This window comes from Penicillium malachiteum (genome assembly GCF_028827825.1).
Source record: "Penicillium malachiteum strain IBT 17515 chromosome Unknown utg000001l:1.0-8184562.0:1.0-8186909.0, whole genome shotgun sequence".
In the NCBI taxonomy this organism is placed as follows: Eukaryota; Fungi; Ascomycota; class Eurotiomycetes; order Eurotiales; family Aspergillaceae; genus Penicillium; species Penicillium malachiteum.
Genome location: NW_026643094.1, coordinates 5,437,366 through 5,455,981, shown reverse-complemented (window position 1 = coordinate 5,455,981; position 18,616 = coordinate 5,437,366). Strand labels below are relative to the sequence as shown.

Genomic DNA, 18,616 nt, shown 5'->3' with positions numbered 1-18,616 from the left:
ACAAACATTTGAAGTGCTGCCTGATAACGAGCCAAAATTATGATTCCCGAGAATTATTCTCGAGAAAACTGATATTTACAATCCTTGATCATTATGCACCTTTTTTCGAACCTCAACTTCGCAACCTCCGCGGATAACAGCGACCCTCAGCTCTTCAAGTCGGATGTGTGCAGCTCGAGAGTGATTATAGACACCCCCATAGAACATCTCAGTGGCATCCTTTCCAATTCCACTAGCTAAAAGCTGTCTTCCTCCAGGATGCTCATCAATAAACTGAGTGACATCATGCACAACACCAGCAACAACAACAAGCAGTCGACCCTGACTTTTAGCCTGGGTATACTCATCCCATTCAATTGCCGGCAACTCAGCAATTGGTCGGCCCCAGTTATGTTTCTCCTTCTCCTGATCTAGATGCTTCTGCTGTTGCAGAATCTGACACTTCTGGATTTCATCACTGGGGAATCGTTTCAAGTCGGATGCAAGTCCAAGCTGACACCATGTCCAAATCAACCACTTTGTCGGATCATACTGAAACCATCGAACTGCGTTGCGGTAATCCGAGGGAAACTCGTGATGAAAGTTATGATAACCTTCCCCCAAAGCTATCAAGGCAGTGACAAGATGATCGCGAGGCGAATCGCGGTCCTCATAAGGCTGATCACCTAGCCAGTGAGCGAGCGAGTTGACGCAGAAGGTAGCCTGGTGAACAAAGAACATTCTCAAGATCCCAGCATACACAAAGCCACCCTTCCAGTCATTCCATCCGAGACCGCTGACAGCTGTAGGTAGCAGAAGGACCATACAAAGCATCAGGATCACATAATTCTGATGCTGCCACATGACTACCGCATCGTTCCTGAGATCCGTAATCTCTGTTTGACCAATTCGCTTTGGATTCTGCTTGTTCACTAACCATCCCATATGCGAATATGCGAGTCCTTTATTGACTGAATAAGGATCTTTATCGGTATCAGTATGACGATGGTGAGCACGATGGTTTTTGGCCCACCATCTGACGGATCCTTCGCCTGCACCTGCTCCGACGAGGGCCAGGTAGACCTTCAGAGGTACGGAGGCGTTATATGATCGATGAGACCAGAGTCGATGGTACCCTGTCTCAAGCGTTAACTCGGTCACATTAATTCTGCTCGGTGGATTTCTTACCTGCAGTGATTCCAGTGCCGGTGCAAAAGTAATATATGATCGACCATATTGCTGTCTCATATCGCAGAGGCGTCCTCGATGCTTCGATCATTCCATAGAGGGGAATTAGGACGGTCAGAATAATGCCCAACCAGTTCAACTTCTTGTGCCAGTTGTGGATGGTTGTCGGCACTTCTGTTATGTGAAGCTTCTGAGGCACTTGAGGGACTTGACCTGTCCCATCGGTGGTTGATGGAAATTTTTCCATATTTGAAGAGTATTCTCTGCCTTCTGGCATGCTGACAGGAAAATGGCCAGGCGATTTCGTACTCATTAAAAATCAGATCCAATCAGACCAGATGATGAGAGCAGATGGAGCTCCTTTTGTTGTCGAGGTGACTCGAGGAAAAGCAAATACTACTACCTAGGTAGTATGTAGTACATGTTACGGGATACGGAGTACATATAACAGTACCGCCAGGGCTGTTCTGATAGCAAAACTTTCAACCTTTCAGGAGTAGACCAGTGTAGTACAGATGAAAGCATCCCCTATTCCCATATGCAGGAGACTCTATCAAAGCATAAGCCAAGTGTGAAGTCATTCAAGTTTTCTTGTCCATAATTGCCTATATTGGCGGTCTCCCTTGCTTGCCGGCTAATTTTGTCTCCTGTAAGATGAATGCACGGAACCTTACGCTCATAAGTGGAGCTTTGGAAGTCGATCTTGTCAATCATGATGCAAGCCCTAGGGATATTGACTCGTATGATAGTGAGGTACCAAAAGAGATTTGTTATGTGTGCCTTGAAGTCTGTTTGACATTGATCGGCTCATGGTAACACTTAACTCCTGAGTCGGTAGAGAAGCGATCGGAATTTTCCATACGTTCCCACAGATATGACTCTAGTTGCAATATTGAGCCGTCTTGTCTTACTACATGTATTATTTGTTTCAAGTTTCAGGTATCTCAAAATCACTGGGGTATAGGAGAATAATACTTTGATGCCTTCCAAGGTTAATATTCGTTCGGTGTTCACTCGGCGCTGACTCGGATAGATTGATCAGTCACAACTACTGAAAACAATATGGATCCATCGAACCAGAGGATGCTTAACAAAAATTTGAATTTTAAAGTGCATAAGCCCCGCGCTAATGTGCTTGTTTCTTGTACATTAATTACAAATATCCGTCCATGCTCTATGAGTCATTTCCCTATCTCGCATTCCCGGGGGTATAACACAACTCATCATTCCAATACATTGTACAGATATCGAGCATCTCCGTTTCTATTTGCATCTCATATATCATTTCTCCTTATTCTACATAAAATGGCTGAGAATAAACCAGCTGTGGTCTGTGTATTGTGAGTCATCCCCCCGCTTCTCAATTTATCTTCATAGAATATCCAAATTAATTATGATGGATCTTATAGCTGCGGTTCAAACCCAGGTAAAGAACCCGATCACCTCGAAGCTGCAAGATCACTCGCACAAGAATTTCATAAACACAATGTGCAACTCGTGTATGGCGGCGGCACTATAGGATTAATGGGCGAGATCGCCAAAACCCTGGTCTCGCTCTCTGGTCCAGAATCCGTACATGGGTTTATCCCACGTGCACTTGTGAAAAGAGCCAAGAAAGCAGGAAACAGCACCGACGCGACAGACAGCGCGGGCAAAGCCGCAGAGCGCTTAGTCAAAGACGATGTACTGGACGAGGATAAGATTCCTGCATCGGAATATGGGATGACCACGATTGTGGAGGATATGCATACCCGCAAACGGCTAATGGCGGAAAAGGTTATGGAAGGTGGACCTGGATCGGGGTTTGTTTCGTTGGCTGGTGGGTTTGGAACTATTGAGGAGATTATGGAGATGACAACCTGGAATCAGTTGAGTATTCATAAGAATGGGTTGGTTTTGCTTAATATTCGAGGATACTGGGATGGACTGTTGGCCTGGGTTTGCACTGCGGTTGAAGAGGGGTTTATCAATGCCCAGAATGCGTCGATTCTAGCTGAGGTTCGTGATCCAAAGGACGTTTGGCCGCGGTTGTTGGAGTATCAGGTCAGTAGTGCGCGAATGCAGCTGAACTGGGGTTAGTGCTGTTGGGCAGCCATAGTGAAGACCATGTGGAATAAAATCACTGAATGGATGCTGAGGCTGAGCTTGCTGTGGTATGGTTCCTCCTATCTAGAATTGAGCTGTTTTTCGTCCCATTCAAGTTCAAGTTGTCATTCCCAATTTTCTATTTCAGGAACGTTTGAAACGTCCAGATGTCCCTTTAGCCCCACTCAGTGTCTGGGAATACAGCCTCGCTCAATCCACCACGCTATAAGGAATTAATACTCCGCGCTGGGGACTCCACAACATATGGAGCATAATTTTTCAAAGCAAAGGATACTATTCAAAATAATTTCGGCCAGAATCGATATGATGAGGAAGTCCGCATAGTCAGATTCCATAGGTCGGACTAACAAGCTTACCTGGCGACCTGAAACTTGAACTTTCAATGTTCCAAGGTTGGCGGGTGCTCCCGGGAATCATGCTAAAATAAGTACAAACGAGGCTATCTAAAAAAGGAATACGCCCCCCAAGTTTAATTATGGCAGACACAAAAAGTAAAGTCATGTGATGGTGAAACAGAGGATCTGCATCTCGTATCTCTGCCCCGCTAAGTCCCCGCCTACTTAAGTACTCTTTACTTCCCATTTAATCTGATATATCACTCCAACAACACGTCATAATGGGTTTTCTTCACCATAATCTCGAGCCTGTTGCCGAGCCTATCGCACTTTTTGATCAATTTGTGTCACAGGAGCCGCAAACACTTATTTTGAAAGAGAAAGTGCTTTCTGTGACTGGAGATAGCTTTGATGTCAAATTGACTAGTGGCCAGACTCTTCTCAAGGTGCATGGGGCCTGGGTATCTATCTCCGATCGCAAGAAGGTCGAGGACGCCTCCGGAACCCATCTCTTTGATATTGTTAAGGAGCATTTTCATCTCCATACAACCTACGCGATGGAAGACACCCATAAGAAGAAGTTTGCTGAGGTGAAAAATGCCCTGAAACGTGAGTACTTCATTCCCTTGGGATAAGAAAATAAGCTCTCTATTCTGTATACAGAGCTGATTCAAAATGGTTCTTTAGTGGTCGGCTCCAAAGCTACCGCCACTTTCACGGATCGCAACGACCGAGTATCGACTTTCACTATGAAAGGTGGCTGGTTTGACCACAGCGCCGATATCGTCAATCAGAAGAACGGTCAAAGTGTTGCCCGCATTGATCGAAAGCTGCTCACTGGCCGTGACCTTTTATTTGGCCAACAGACATATGCTGTCACTGTGGCGCCAGGAGTGGATGCCGCATTAATTGCCGCATTGTGTATATGTTTCGACGAGAAGAACAACGAGGACAAGGATTAAAATCCCCGCTGGTGGAAATATAGCGTGCTTTTTCAGAACGAAAAGTGTGCCTAGGGAAGGGTGAGAAGAATATGGAGTGTGACGTGATATCATGATCTACGGACGGTAGACCAAGGGTCCCAACTTGAATCTAACAATACTGTATAAGTCCGTCACCTATCAGTCGCTCGGGCTCTGAAAGTACATAGTGTAGCGACAACCTGAGATGGCAAGTCAACAAAGTCTTCAAGTTGATGATTGATCCGATGCTATGTAGATTTTCCGACCAATTTGATTAGAATCCGAGTCCCCGGGTCGGAGTCACCTCAAGTATACAAATCCTACCTATTAAATGTGTATTAGATTAATTATTGCAGTTTCATCCCGAATTTTACGCAATATGATGCTTGAGCCTGCAGCTAAGGTCGATGAGAGGTGTGGTACGGAGTACATGTACCATAGATATCGACTCCACACGGGGCAGGCGCAAATGGCGCCGCGAGTGTGGAAAGTCTGGGGTCTTGCCGTAGCCCCGGAACCAATGCGGGGGAACTACTACTAAAGCTTCACCCTAGGTTTCAATTCAGTAACTAAAAATGGACACTTCAAATCTTTAATTTGGAATGGTCTACAATGCTGATACTGCTCCACTCGGTGATCATTTAAGGCCAATATTTAGACCTTATTATTCAATATCACACGGTCGCAATTTGTCTCAACTACGGAGTATACACTTGTAGATCTACTCTAGATCGCAGCCTGTTTTGTTACTTGAAAATTCCTCCTCTTTGTAACCGACATTGATAAGACGCTTCCAGTGTTCCAGATAATGAAGCTACCTGGGTATCAGAGCCCTCTTTCAGTGTCTACGTGAGTTTTGAAGACAAGACCACTTTGTCGGTCGGACTCGGAAGCATCACTCATCTTTTGTTAATGAGTTGCAGTAAACAGGACGCGAAATCAGCGCTCATCTCTGTTCAATGTTGTCTACTAGTAAATGGATGAGTCACTGCTGCATACACTCTAGACTTTCAATCAAAAGAATGGCCTCGCTCATGCAGTATCTTGCGAATATCTACGGACCACCACCACCTCGACAAGTCTTGGCCGTTCTGGTTCTAGATTGAAAAATAGTATCAAAGCTCTGCTTGGCAATGAAAATCATCGCGATGAATTCTGTTCAGTGCATACGCGCGAGTTCATTGTGTTTACTAATCTCCAATTGTTTTCAAATCGAACTAGGCCGAATAAGAACGGTACAGCCCTGCACGTTGATGAGGTTGATTTTCAGAAGCAGACTGGTGAAATTTTGAAATTATCTGGAAACCAGCCAGAAGGATCGCCACCAGTGAGATAGTGCAGCATTGATGAATCTCTTATTCGGTGTACTTCAAAGTATTGACTAAATTTGATAGATTCTGGAGTATACCCGTGGACTGGGACTAGGTACGGAGAACTCCGTACGTATAGTCAATTTCTTTCCAGGATCATAATGCGGGTAAGCGACCAGTGTAAGCAGCTGGTACATTGGAAGTTTTGGTTCAAATGCTCTAGGAACTTATCTATCTAGGCCCAATTTCTAGGTACAAATCTCATAATCAACATTTCGAACAAAAATAATGTGATCAATCATTCCCGCCAGATTCTCGTATTCTCTTTATCTGAATTCTCGGCTAGGATCTACATCAAACTGTGTGATTCCGCCGCGTACCAGCCGCGTCATCAACTGCTAATAGTATGGATCTGCTATCTAACGAGCCAATAAAATGTCCCATTTTATTGAGTCAGTCACCAAAAATCCATGTTAAATGCACGAAGTACTAGGATAGATCAATAGTAGGGCCTCGGGAAGGGTATTACTCCTTAACATGGCTCGGATACATGACCTTCAATAAATCTGAAAGTGCATTGACACTAAACCGGGCTCGAGGACTTGATTATTAGAGTTTTCGACTATTTGTCTTGGAAATGCCAAGAATGGAGCCCTCATTGCTGACGTGGAAGACACGGAAGACGGAACATTTATGGAACACACTGAATACAGATGAAATGAAGGGGTACAATCAGAATAGATAGAAAAATATTCAAGAAATAATAGGATGATTTCAAGGAATTAAACCCTCCTGAAATTGGTTTAAGCATTTTGAACCCCCCCCATGGGTTCAAGTTCATTGAAACTGCGGGCTCACCCCAGCTTCAAGCATAGCCCCACTCAAGTGGCGAATGAGGAGATTTTACAGTAACGGCGAGATCACGTGTCGATCTGGAACACTGAGCCTCCTGAGTCCATTGATCGCATGAGGTTTTGTCAAGCACATCATGGATAGGGATGGCTCATGATATCTCCCCGCCTAGCTCACCATTAGGGGACGGGGTGGAGCAGGTTCAAACACCCGTTCATGACCCCGTTGTTCATCCAGAGGAGGCAGATCAATGCCCCAGTCCGCCGACTAGCCCGGAAGCCAGCACCTCAACAGATCCCCAGAAATACTGGCTTCCATTCTCTCTCCGGAGTCCATTTCTGATATGTTTGGCCATTGTATTCTTGTTGGTCGCTGTAGCCTGTGAGGTTATACGCCAGTACTCTTATTACCACCAAGGACTGGTCCACTTGAACGCATACCAGTCACTAAGCGTGATCTCGGGACTATTCGGTTATATCCCAACAACTGTCGCTGTACTTTTAGTGACAGTATGGAATATTTGCGCCCTCGATGTTCTGAGACTGGAGCCATATTTCCAGCTGGCCAAGCAAGAGGGCACTTCAGGATCGGTACTGTTCACCAATTACTGTTTCACCTATGGTTTCTTGGCTCCGATTCGGTCCTTCCGTGACCGACATTGGGTCGTCTTCGTTGTCTCAGCAGTGGCTTTACTCCTACGCACCTCATTGCCTTCTATCATGTCGGGCATGATCGTCCTTGATGAGAAAAATATTGTCTCTTCGAAGCCTATCAATACATGGCCCAGCCTGGTAGATCCAGCGACACAAAGCAGTCTTCTAGCCGATGACGCATCTCACTCAAGAAATTCCTCCGTATATCATGTGGATACTTTCTTTTTCTATCAGACTCACAACTACGTCATACCACCAATTGTACGATTACCGGAGGATGACTCTGAATCTTCAACATGGCAAATGAATCAAACGGCATATTGGGCTGATACGAGCTGTGCGGAGGTAACGCTAACCAATCTTGTTCCGGACAAGAAAGTCCACAACTCTACAAGTACGACCACTTTCGAATGGGATGTCCCCGATATCCAATTCGATTCTGCTCCACATGGTAGCGCCGAGAATTGTTTGGTATCTTTCGCTCTGAACAGTTACATGCCTTCTGAGAAAGGGTCATATCAAGTGCGGCATTGGGAGCCCCTCGGCCATCGGTCAAATTTACTCAACACCACTACCATGAATTCTACCGGGTGTGAGATGTTTTCCTTCTTCGGCCTTGGCATCAACATTGGACCTGCAAGTCAAAACTACACTTCGAATGCGACGGCGTTCGGATGCACCAGCTCTTACAGGAACGGGAGCGCGATGATCTCTTTTCCAGTCAACACTTCATATGTTCCCGCCGAGCTCATTTCTGGTGTGAACAAAACAATGAACTCTTCTGACATCAACATTGCAAGTTTCGAGGACATGCTGAAAACGAAATATATCAATGGCAATCTGAACCTCCCCGGAAGTTGGCGTCGAATTCCAGGTCTCACCACGTCTACTGGTGTGAATGGGAGTTTGGTCAGCGATCTTACCCCTATCACAATGAACGAGTATGAACATGAGATTGGAGAGGTGTGGAATCAGAATTTCATCAATATGATGAAGCAATTTTTCAACACCAGTGGCAGTCCAGTATCCGTCACTGCCAGACAAACCACAGACACGGTTATCTATCGGGTCACAAATCGGTCAGCCTTAATTTCCGAAGCTCTTCTCATGCTGGGTTTTGTTGTGCTTCTATGGCTAGCCCTCGTCTACCCACGTCGCCTGAATTTCCTCCACGGCGACCCAGGCTCAATCGCGGCACAGTGCGCCATCCTCGCAGACATGTTCGTTCCACAAACCTCTTTGGCTCGGTCAGAGATTGGAATCGATCAAGCGACACCCAGACAGCTTCGTCATTTTGGTAGAACACTCTCCTGTCGATGGATTAGCCATCCTGAGGGAGGACGGTTGGATATTATTCCAAGCGAAGGTAGCTTCAGACCCCTCCAAATACCCAAGGGTGGAATGCGCCGAAATCCTAGACCTCATTTCTTAACACCACCGTGGTTCTTGATTGAATGCGCTGTGATGGCAGGCGTCCTTGCTGCTTTTGGTGTGGCATTCCAATATGTTCGACTGGATGAGATTGATTCAAATGATGATGGTATCCAATTCATCTATGGCTTTCTGATCTACGGTCCCACTGTTATCGCATCTATCATCGGAACTCTGTTCATCTCAATCTATCGTCATTTGAGCAATCTTGAGCCCTGGGTACGACTCCAAAGTGGCATGGCTGCCGCGAAACAGTCGATCACTGCAAACTATGGGTCCCAAACTCCTTTCGTGTCCTGGATGACATTTCGTCAGAGCGCACCTCCAATCCTCATCTTACTCACATGCATGTGCTTCCTGGACATGTTCATGACCGTCACCAGCAGTGGCATGTTCGAGCCCATTCTCTACAATCACACAGAACCCACTTCAGCACTATCCGCACGATACAACGAATCTCGATTTTTGAAGCCTGATGTTCGAATAGAGTTCACTGGAAACAGTTTCATCTCGGACGGCTTGGTCATGGGATATTCTCTCTTGGCCTGGACCACACCCAATACTTCATTCTACCCACTCAACATCATTAGCGACGATCCAGACTACGACTGGGAAGACTACCATTCCCGTGTGCGTGGAGTTGGTGCCAACCTCACATGCAGCGAAATACCTACCAGCAACTCGTGGCGCAATGAATCTACCGACACGATGTACTGGACATACAGCCCATACCCAAGTCTCGACACAAATTGCACAGCAAAGTTCAATCAGCCTGTCGCCGAGCACCATGTTTTCAACGAGTCTGTCTATTTTCGAGGACCAATTGAGTTAGACGACATATGTCAAAAGTCCTTCATAGTAATCACCTACGACGACTTCGACAGTCTAAACACAACCACCGATGATAATTCAACAGTTTTCCAATGCGCACCTCAGATACAGATTGAAGACTTCATGATCGACTTTGAATACGAAGGCACCCTCGATGACTGGGAACCAGTCCCCGGAAGCCAAATTCAAGACGGCGAAATGTTTCAAAATGCTTCCGCATGCCTCGTCCCTTTTACTCAGGCCTTCGTTCGCCAAACTTGGCTCACCGAACGAGACGTTCATCCCAATCAATATGACTGGGCCGTCGGGCTTATTCGAGACGTCTATGACTCCCTTGATTCCCCCGACTCAATCGAACTCTCTCTCCTAAGGGGTGCCGTGCAACTAGGCTACCAATCCACCTTCAGCACCTACCTTTCCCTATGGCGAGATATCTACTTCGAGCCGGTTTTGCCTAACACTGTCTTCGTGAACGGTACAACAACCGATACATACTGGGGAATAGAACCATCCTACGTCACGATCTTTATCATCCTTGTCCTCCTCTCAATTGATCTCGCCGTCCTAATGGCTGTTTTCTGGTTCCGACACAGACATTACAACGGACCCCCAATCCCACGCTCCATCGGTGCTTTAATCCCACTGATCACGAACAGTCGTATGCTCAACGATTTCCGAGGCACGGCAAACTGGACTGAGAAAAAGCGCCGAGAACATCTGGACCAATTGGATCAGAGGTATCGGTATGGAGAGTTTTTCTTACTCGACGGGCAAAGACGACTGGCGCTGGATTATGATGAGAAACCGCGTGATGGGTTCGAGGAGGGTGAACAACAGCATGAGATGGGTGTTTTGGAAGCTCAGACTGAGTCTTCTGATCAGGATCAGGATCAAAGCCATGATCAAGATACGGATCCACCGTTGGCTGTGCCTTCGTCTACGCATTTGATACATGAACATAACGATAGAGTTTAGATAGAGCAGCTGTGCTGGAACACGCGGGATCTATATAATTTACGAATTTGGGTGGGACTGTTTATATTCATTTTGTTCATACTTGCATGGGAATACGATATCAATGAATCTAGATCTGATTTTTCCAACACTGACCTCCGAGTCGGGGTGATACAACTTATGCGCCCAAAATCAAGACCAACCACCTCTCCAATCACTAAACAAGCCCAGCAGCGCCATTTCCACCAATAAGTGGAAACCCAAGCTCACTCCTCATTGCTTGTTGAAATAAAAGGTCCTCTTCTAAGCTAGCTCCACTTCCAGTGAGCTCCATCTTGCGCAGTCTAGCTTGAATGATAGCACACGCTTCCGCCCAAGCACATACATTACCCGCTAGACCCTCGAACAACGAGTATGGGTCATCAGGCATGCGGTAGTCTTTGGTGCAGTCAGCGCATTTTGTGTTCTTGTATGGGCGAGTTTCGCGCGCATGCAGCATAAAAGCTAAAGCCTTGGACAAGAAAAAGTCAGGCGTCAGGGTTGGACTCATGTCTCCGTTTTGGAAGGCCGAGGCCAATGTGCGCTGCAGGTATGCACTCTTTGCAGCCTCAAGATCCTCCGAATGATACTCAAAGGTATTGTGAAGTGTGAGCCAGGGCCAGGAGTTTCCGCTGATACCATGGCACAGACTACCTCCCTTGGAAATAAGGCCTTCTTCCCAGATTCGCTCAGAGGCTTCGTAGGTAGCGCGGTTCCAGTCTGGACACCAAGATTCTCTAGTCAAGGCCGGGTTCTTGAGCGCGGCCGCCAATAGAATGAGAATACCGGGGCTTCCATGGCAGAGTTGAACTAGCTCTGAGGTTTGTCCAAAAGAGAATGGAGGTAGGGTCATGGGGAGATGGCCGTTATTTGAAAGGGTCAGCTTGCAAAGCGAGGTAACAGTTTCACCAATGATCGGGAGATGTTGCTCAATCTCCTCGGGCTTTGCCGAAAGGAGAATCGGTAGAATACCAGCTAAAAAGGAGAGGAAAAATTAGGAATTGATGCTGCTTGCATCACCGATAAATAAAGAAACTTACTGATTCCATGAACACTATGGAATTGTTAGTCTCTTATGTCTTGAATAACATCGAAGAAGTCACTTACGCTCCAAAGCAATAATATCCTTCCATCCAGGCATACATCAACGGGTGCGCTTCTTGCGCTCCATTCTTCTCAATAAAGGTCTCTGAGCCTTGTCGTCCTGCGTCCACGATTATGTCGACAAGCCTTGGAATGGTCTCGTAGACAGCTTCCAAGGCACTTTCAGTCTTTTCATCAAATTGATGCGCCCGGATATTCAAAAGAACCAATAGAAGACCTGCACGACCATACAGCATCTCATCCCCACCCATGTTACGATCATCATGCGGCACCAGAGGACCGTTATTCAGAGCCAAGTTCGCAGCATCATGAAGGCAACTGATATCTTCTTGCGAAATGCTTGGCTTAGCATCTCTTTCCCAGTTCTCTTTGGCCAGTGCCGAGAAGATACGCAAAGTGACAGCAGCTATGGGCGAGAATGACCCTGCGGGTGCTAATCGAGATGCTCGCAGTGGAATATCTGGGAAGCCATCCGGGATTCTTTCTAGAGCCAGTTTGCGGTAGTTCAAAGACTCGATGCCGTCCTCATCCAATACAGAGGATTGGAAATCGAGGCGCAAGAAGGCAAGGGCGACACCTATAGCGATTTGTTAGATTCGCCCATATGTTGCCTTGAAAAAATTGGATGCACAGGTAAATTAAGGCGGAACTTCTCAACAAATTTGAGTACATACCTGGAAATGCCTTAAGCATTCCACCAACAGGCCATTTATCCTGAGGCGGTTCATTTGCCTGGATAGCTTCTGCACCCTGTCGAACAGCAACACGCAGTTCCTTCAAGGACTCCGCAAGAGAGGTCACATTGATCTCCAATAACGACAATGTATTTTCATAATACTGTGGACGCTGAGCAGCCATGGTTTCAATTAAGCTTATATTTTGAATTGTATGATATCTTCCGTAATGGCGTGCTTGGGGATGACAGCTCTGAGTGAGCTTTTCTCCGGAGTATTTTACCCCAGCCCCTCATTATGCAACCCCTCCAGGGCCGGGAAACAGTTGGGTCATAGCTTTGTCTCGACTTTGAAAGCTGCATAATTAGTGGGAGAAATACAATACAACAGTGGCTTGTTTGGTTCCACTGAGGGGGGACAACACGAAATGGTGCAGACTGTGGGGCAGATCGCTTATTGGATCGACGATTGTTACAGAATGGAGTGCTACCTAAGTGACTCAGATATTCAAAGACATGAATAATCAGGATTTTAAGCTGAGATATCAACTAAAGGAGATTCTGCCACATGGTTAGAGAAACTTGAAAGACCTCTAGTACCATCTGAAGTAATAAAGGTATAGGGGCCTATAAGACTATAAGCCTATAACAGCCATATGGCCAAAAGCATTATGTAGTACTTAGATGGCTGGCAAAAAAAACAAAACCCTTAGAAAGAAAGCTACTATTATATTCCATATACTCCGCAGAGTATAATAATCTATCTTAATCCAGTTATCTTTAAGTTTTACTTTATGTACTAGTAGATATCTCTCAGTACTCTTCCTTCAGCTACTACCTATTGTAGTGGGGTACCCTGTCCCCTACTACACGTACCGTGCTAAGAATTACCGTTTGGTTACATCTCTGTTTTGTCATGTTTTCAGTCCCGTCTTTGTACGTACAAGAATGCCCGTCGTTATAGTCTAGAATACACACTCCTACACATCTCTCATCCCACCCCTACGGGGTAGTCCGGCCACAACCTACATGTTGGTTGGTGTTATCCATTCATGCTAGCTGGATCGACCCGTGTATCTAGAATACACTGCCTAACGGTTCCCCTCTTCACTATGTACTGGATTTCCCCCGGCGGATTTTGGTTGCTCTTTCCGGATTAGTGCTCACTGACTCGCGGCTTCCGGCTCACTGAGCCTGCTCCCAGTCCTGTAGTTCACCCGCCAATCGCACCACAGAGGGCCAACGGTATGAGTTAGCCACCTAAATAAAATGTACGCCGCTAGTGTAAATGAGTGGACCTACTTAGAAATCAATCCCCTATCCAGAAAGAGATGGCCTGGTGCATATGGCTATGGCTATGGCATTTCGTATTTTGTGTTTCACTATGAGGATCAGTAGTGTGAAACCAGGATTTCTGGCCTATTAGGCTCTGTGTAAATTTTTGTTCCTAAAAGCTACTTGCTCTAACTGAATTGCTTGCTGGCTAAAAGAAATTAATTGCCCTATTATAGTTGCTCCTAGGAAGCTCCATGGCTTGGAATGGCTGATTTATCTTTATCTCCTAGGAGCTATGAATAGTGGTGATTAAGATGTTAATTAAGCCTTGTGACCTATTATTCATGGGAACTAGGTGACCTTGTAGTATTATGATACCCCTTATTTTTTATTATTAAATTTGAACCTTGTAATATTTAGGGGATAAAAGTATACTTAAGGGATCTCTTTCTTAAGTCTAAAATTGAAGTATTATTCTCCCTCCACTTATATCTTCATGATCCCTCTTGGTCTTGATATACTAGGAGTCTAAAATAATGTAGCTGGTCTTTAATTCTCTTAAAAAGGGGAAGAGCTACTATATTTTATTTTCTACCTGATATAAGATAATGTAGGTAATTTAAATTCTTTTCTTTATACCCTAAGAGCTAGTATCTACTGACTTGATTTTAATCTAATAGATTACTACCCTTCTAAATGATGGTAGATTTACCCCGATGGGTTCTTCTCTTTGGATCTAAAAGAATACTATTACTGTAGTGACTAACTTGTATCTACTCTACCTACTTCTATATCTATATTATCTACTACTTCTGTAGCTACTAAATTGGTCGATTTAAGGTAGCTGATACTGATTGATAGAGATGTTGAATATCTAGCTTCTATAGATTTTAGTATTGGAGATGCTCTGAGAAGAGCGAGGGAAAATTGGTGCCCTAATGAATCTCTTAAAATCAACCTAGGTGCTTTTATTTAGGTAAGGAAAAAGGAATATTATAAGGAACAAATAAAGTTTCTGTGGAGTTTATTGATGATGTGATGAAATGTCTATAGCAAGTTACCGGTTATTTAGGCACAGTTAATATGATTTCAAATCTTCTCAAGCAGCACTTCGACTCGTAATTGAAATTATGCAGCACAGATGCGAAGGTATCATCATTGGAAGTGAAGAAACCAGCAACGCTGTTCAAGGGAGTATGCCGACTCCAGCCCCGCGGAAAGAAACATGCAAGTGCGCTGTAGATGAAGATCATTTATACGATTAAGACCTAGAGCTCTGAGAAAGGTTTGGAATTTCAAAACGTCTTTGCCAGTATGACAAGAAAGATCGGTTTGAATTTACATGCGACTCGCAATATTTGGGCTAAGCTACTCGTTACCTCATGCTGCTTTCGTCTTTTTTACCTGGAAATGAGAATGAGGAATTTGGTCTCTCCTCCCCAGCGACCTCCCAAGTCGACCCCCGTGCCTGTATATCATATAATGGTGTCAATCTTACGCTGGTATGAGGGTGAAAGCTAATGCTAAACTGAAAGCCAATGAAGCCGCAAATAATTTTTTCCTGACTGAGAAAGATGAGCATGCCGACGAGGATGCTGGTGACCGCGCTGGCGATAATGGCGATGACTATGCGAATGAGAATATGACGGATGCTCAGGCACGGGCTCCGACTCATGATACTAGACAAGCGCCACGAACGCGCCAGATGTCAGTCTCCCTTCTCTTAGCTATTTCACTTCTAACATGTTGATTAGGCACTTACCCCCAGTTCCCAATTTTGAGGGTGCGCCGGCGACTTACCTTCCTGTCTCCCTACGGACAGGTGGTGAGAATGAACCGCCTGGCCCATGGGCTGAATGGCTTTGTAATATGGCACTCAGACAGAACACTCGCAAACTTAAGGGTGTTTGGTCCAAGGAAAGCGATATCAACAGCATTTTCCAAACACTGGAGGTCTTTCGCGCTCAGAAGCGTTTGGAAGATCGATCGACCGAGACCGTGATGCCCATGACTGGTCTACAACGTGGTTCGGCAGCAGCACGAATGCAATCAGAGTTTCCCTCTGATCACGATGCCAGTGCGCAAAGCCTTGACGAGCTTCATCACTTGATGCACATGGTTCTGCGTCCAAACAAGCCGGAGGATTACTCTGATGCGGGTTAAGAGGCGTCAGATGAGGAGGCTGATGATGAAGATGATGAGACTGGAAATGTGGACCAGAATGCGAATCCCAATGATCAGCTCTCGACCTAAGTCCACGGGACGAATTTTTGCAATGGTTTTCTTTCTTTCGTTTGTTTTTTTTATTTTTTTTTTTATTTTTCACAATCTTGGAGATCATTTTGCAATTTCTTAATATCAAAATGAAATAACTCAAATCAAATTTTGCTTCCTACTATCTCTGCCTACACTCAAGGTCTAAAAAAAGTTACTCCATCGCAATGTCCGGTACTGTACTCCGTACCTTTCCCTTTCTCGCATCCTCCCTGGAGCGCCGGGCGCCCGGTTACCAACACGACGACAAAATTATTTGGCAACTTTTCCTTCTGCAAGGTATAGCTTCCGGCGCTAAAAGAGCAGTTTAAATTAGCAACAAAGTTCCACGAAGTTCGACATGTGGTTGGATAACGTACACTTAGGGTAAATGAAAGCAGAAATCCAGATGCAGAGACGGCAAGAGGATAAAGGAACACACGTCGGATTGAATCACTGACTGCGTCAACGACTGCTGACTGTTGGGCCGAGGTCAGATTTTGGTAGACAGAGCCACTAGTACCAGCGGTGAGTGAACTAATGTCGCTCTCACTGTAGCCTGGGAGAACGCTGCTTATTTTACTGATGGCGAGGTTCTGGAAAACAGCTCCATCAACACAGAGTGATGCAAGAACACCGCAAATTTGGGCTTTTCGTATCCGATATTATTAGTCAAGGCAAGTAAAAAGTTACCAGGGGGATCGGACACTTACCAATAGTCATGAGACTGACAGCATTATTCACATCAGCTGGTGCAGCAATTGCTGACGCGACAGCAACACCAGCGCTCTGGAAGCAGCCAACTCCAACACCAATAAGAAATGTGTACCCATAGACATGTGCTGCAGAGGTTTTCGAGTTGATAGTGACTGTTGAAAGGGGAAGCTCCATTTATCAGCAGGAGATTCCATAGTTTTCTTCCGGTAAAAAGCGTCGTTTTTCACTTACACATAAGAGCAGAACCAACAATTACAGCAGCATTACCGAAGACATACCACGGCATATAGTATCCAAGTTTGGGCATAAAGGTTGCATTCAAGAGAGCGAAGAAAACGAGGGCACAGATGAGCGGAAGCATGCGTACACCCCCCTCAAGCGCGCTATCGGACTTGGTAAACTGGAATAGCAGCGGGACATAGTAAATTGAGGTATACATCGCTCCCGCCACAATGGCACTTTGAATCGGCAACGTGATAAGGTCGGCGGTGCGCATAAATCCCACTGGAAGGAGCTTGTTCTCCGCCACCACACCTGGATGGAATATAGTCGCCAAAACAAACGCAATGAAGAGCACGCCAGTCATGACGAGGAGAGCGATTTCGGAACCACTGCTCCAAGCATATTCTGTGCCACCGAAACTAAGAGCCATACTGAAGCAGGTGGCTCCAGCGAGAAACACAATAGTACCAATCCAATCGAGTGAGCGAATTCTCTCCATAAAAGACTTATCCGGTTGAGGTCTGATAGCGGGGAGACAGAAAAGCTGGGCGGGCGCGAACACTGCAGCGATGGGGAGGTTAATGTAAAAGCCCCAACGCCATGTCGCACTGCTTTGGGCAAAGGCACCTCCGATGATAGGACCAAGAACACAGCCAATACCCCAGATACAATAAATTCCAGCCAAATAGAGTGGACGTTCATGGTCTGTCGTAAGCAGTGCAACAAAAGTAAGTCCACCCACGTAGACACCACATCCTCCAACACCAGCAATGACGCGACCGACAATAAGTGCGTCCATCGTGGGTGCTGCACCACAGACTGCACTTCCAACTTCAAAAATAAACAGACAAGAGATAAATAGCCATTTTATGTTAAACTTCCCGAAGGCTTTCCCACTGAGATCCTCTGAGTTAGTATTATTGATGAGTCGAGGCGATAATTTTATAGCTTACAGGGGTAGAATAGCTGTATCTCCCAACATGAAACTCACTCCAATCCATGATAGATCACTCTCAGTTTTGAAGGTCTCAACGATCGAAGGCTGAAGGGCTGCGACCTGGAATGAGAATGAGTGTTGTTAGGGTAATGCCCAAAAGGACGCGATTTGGGCTGTAGTATTCTGCTCACGATTGTTCCATCAAGGGCAAATAGAAAAACAGTAGATAGCACTGAGGCATAAGCAAGGGCCCACTATTTCATTTGAAAAAAGAGGTAATTAGCTTGGAATGTTCCATCCGAAGTACGGGCCGTGTTTTATATACCTTCAAGCCTGTAATGGATCTTTTTTGTGGCGGTGCAGAATCGTCGCTTGGTGTCTGACTTTTCGGAGTCTCCGCAATTTCCTTCCCATTTTCCTCCTCTGCTGGCAAAGTGGTCTCTGACGTTCGTCTTTCCTCGCCCTGCAACTTTTCATGCCCGACGTCGGCCGTGTTCCTTTCAACCGTCATCCTGCCGGGTATTTGATCACGATAGGTAAACTGATTTTTTGGGCTGATTCTGCTAGTAAGTTGGTTCTCAACAGTCTTGAAGCACACATCGGAATAGATTGCAAGAAGCTTAAGAAGGAGAAGTTAAATACGATCCTGATAGCTTTATTCCCCTGAAGCCATAACTAACATAGGCATAAATGGATCTTCCCGAAATGGTGTGGGGCTCGGCCCGGATTGCCCGAGCGGCTTCTATAATTGGACAGACTAGCCAAATTATAGGGTACGGGGTTGAGCCGAATCGG

At 45.6% G+C, this 18,616-nt stretch overlaps 7 protein-coding genes across 7 annotated transcripts; 4 read left to right on the top strand and 3 right to left on the bottom strand.

Annotated features, from left to right (window-relative positions):
* Positions 1 to 75: 75 nt before the first annotated feature.
* Positions 76 to 1,414, bottom strand: N7483_002039 (uncharacterized protein; the record flags this gene model as incomplete). Its single annotated transcript, XM_057085476.1, has 2 exons — positions 76 to 1,115; positions 1,168 to 1,414. 2 exons carry the CDS (start codon positions 1,412 to 1,414, stop codon positions 76 to 78), a joined length of 1,287 nt encoding a protein of 428 aa, XP_056951625.1.
* Positions 1,415 to 2,472: 1,058 nt separating this feature from the next.
* Positions 2,473 to 3,246, top strand: N7483_002038 (LOG family protein; the record flags this gene model as incomplete). The annotated part of the gene is made up of 2 exons (XM_057085475.1): positions 2,473 to 2,507; positions 2,577 to 3,246. 2 exons carry the CDS (start codon positions 2,473 to 2,475, stop codon positions 3,244 to 3,246), a joined length of 705 nt encoding a protein of 234 aa, XP_056951624.1.
* Positions 3,247 to 3,889: 643 nt separating this feature from the next.
* On the top strand, positions 3,890 to 4,570 carry N7483_002037 (LURP-one-related/scramblase family protein; the record flags this gene model as incomplete). Its single annotated transcript, XM_057085474.1, has 2 exons — positions 3,890 to 4,217; positions 4,272 to 4,570. 2 exons carry the CDS (start codon positions 3,890 to 3,892, stop codon positions 4,568 to 4,570), a joined length of 627 nt encoding a protein of 208 aa, XP_056951623.1.
* A 2,308-nt stretch (positions 4,571 to 6,878) lies between these two features.
* N7483_002036 (DUF3433 domain-containing protein) lies at positions 6,879 to 10,622 on the top strand (the record flags this gene model as incomplete). The annotated part of the gene is made up of 1 exon (XM_057085473.1): positions 6,879 to 10,622. The coding sequence occupies one exon, from the start codon at positions 6,879 to 6,881 to the stop codon at positions 10,620 to 10,622; it is 3,744 nt and encodes a 1,247-aa protein (XP_056951622.1).
* A 196-nt stretch (positions 10,623 to 10,818) lies between these two features.
* Positions 10,819 to 12,602, bottom strand: N7483_002035 (lanthionine synthetase C family protein; the record flags this gene model as incomplete). Its single annotated transcript, XM_057085472.1, has 4 exons — positions 10,819 to 11,615; positions 11,681 to 11,694; positions 11,748 to 12,321; positions 12,419 to 12,602. 4 exons carry the CDS (start codon positions 12,600 to 12,602, stop codon positions 10,819 to 10,821), a joined length of 1,569 nt encoding a protein of 522 aa, XP_056951621.1.
* Positions 12,603 to 15,196: 2,594 nt separating this feature from the next.
* On the top strand, positions 15,197 to 15,855 carry N7483_002034 (uncharacterized protein; the record flags this gene model as incomplete). The annotated part of the gene is made up of 2 exons (XM_057085471.1): positions 15,197 to 15,399; positions 15,447 to 15,855. 2 exons carry the CDS (start codon positions 15,197 to 15,199, stop codon positions 15,853 to 15,855), a joined length of 612 nt encoding a protein of 203 aa, XP_056951620.1.
* Positions 15,856 to 16,218: 363 nt separating this feature from the next.
* Positions 16,219 to 18,332, bottom strand: N7483_002033 (DNA repair protein RAD50; the record flags this gene model as incomplete). The annotated part of the gene is made up of 7 exons (XM_057085470.1): positions 16,219 to 16,260; positions 16,326 to 16,594; positions 16,659 to 16,814; positions 16,894 to 17,780; positions 17,838 to 17,941; positions 18,013 to 18,075; positions 18,147 to 18,332. 7 exons carry the CDS (start codon positions 18,330 to 18,332, stop codon positions 16,219 to 16,221), a joined length of 1,707 nt encoding a protein of 568 aa, XP_056951619.1.
* Positions 18,333 to 18,616: the final 284 nt, after the last annotated feature.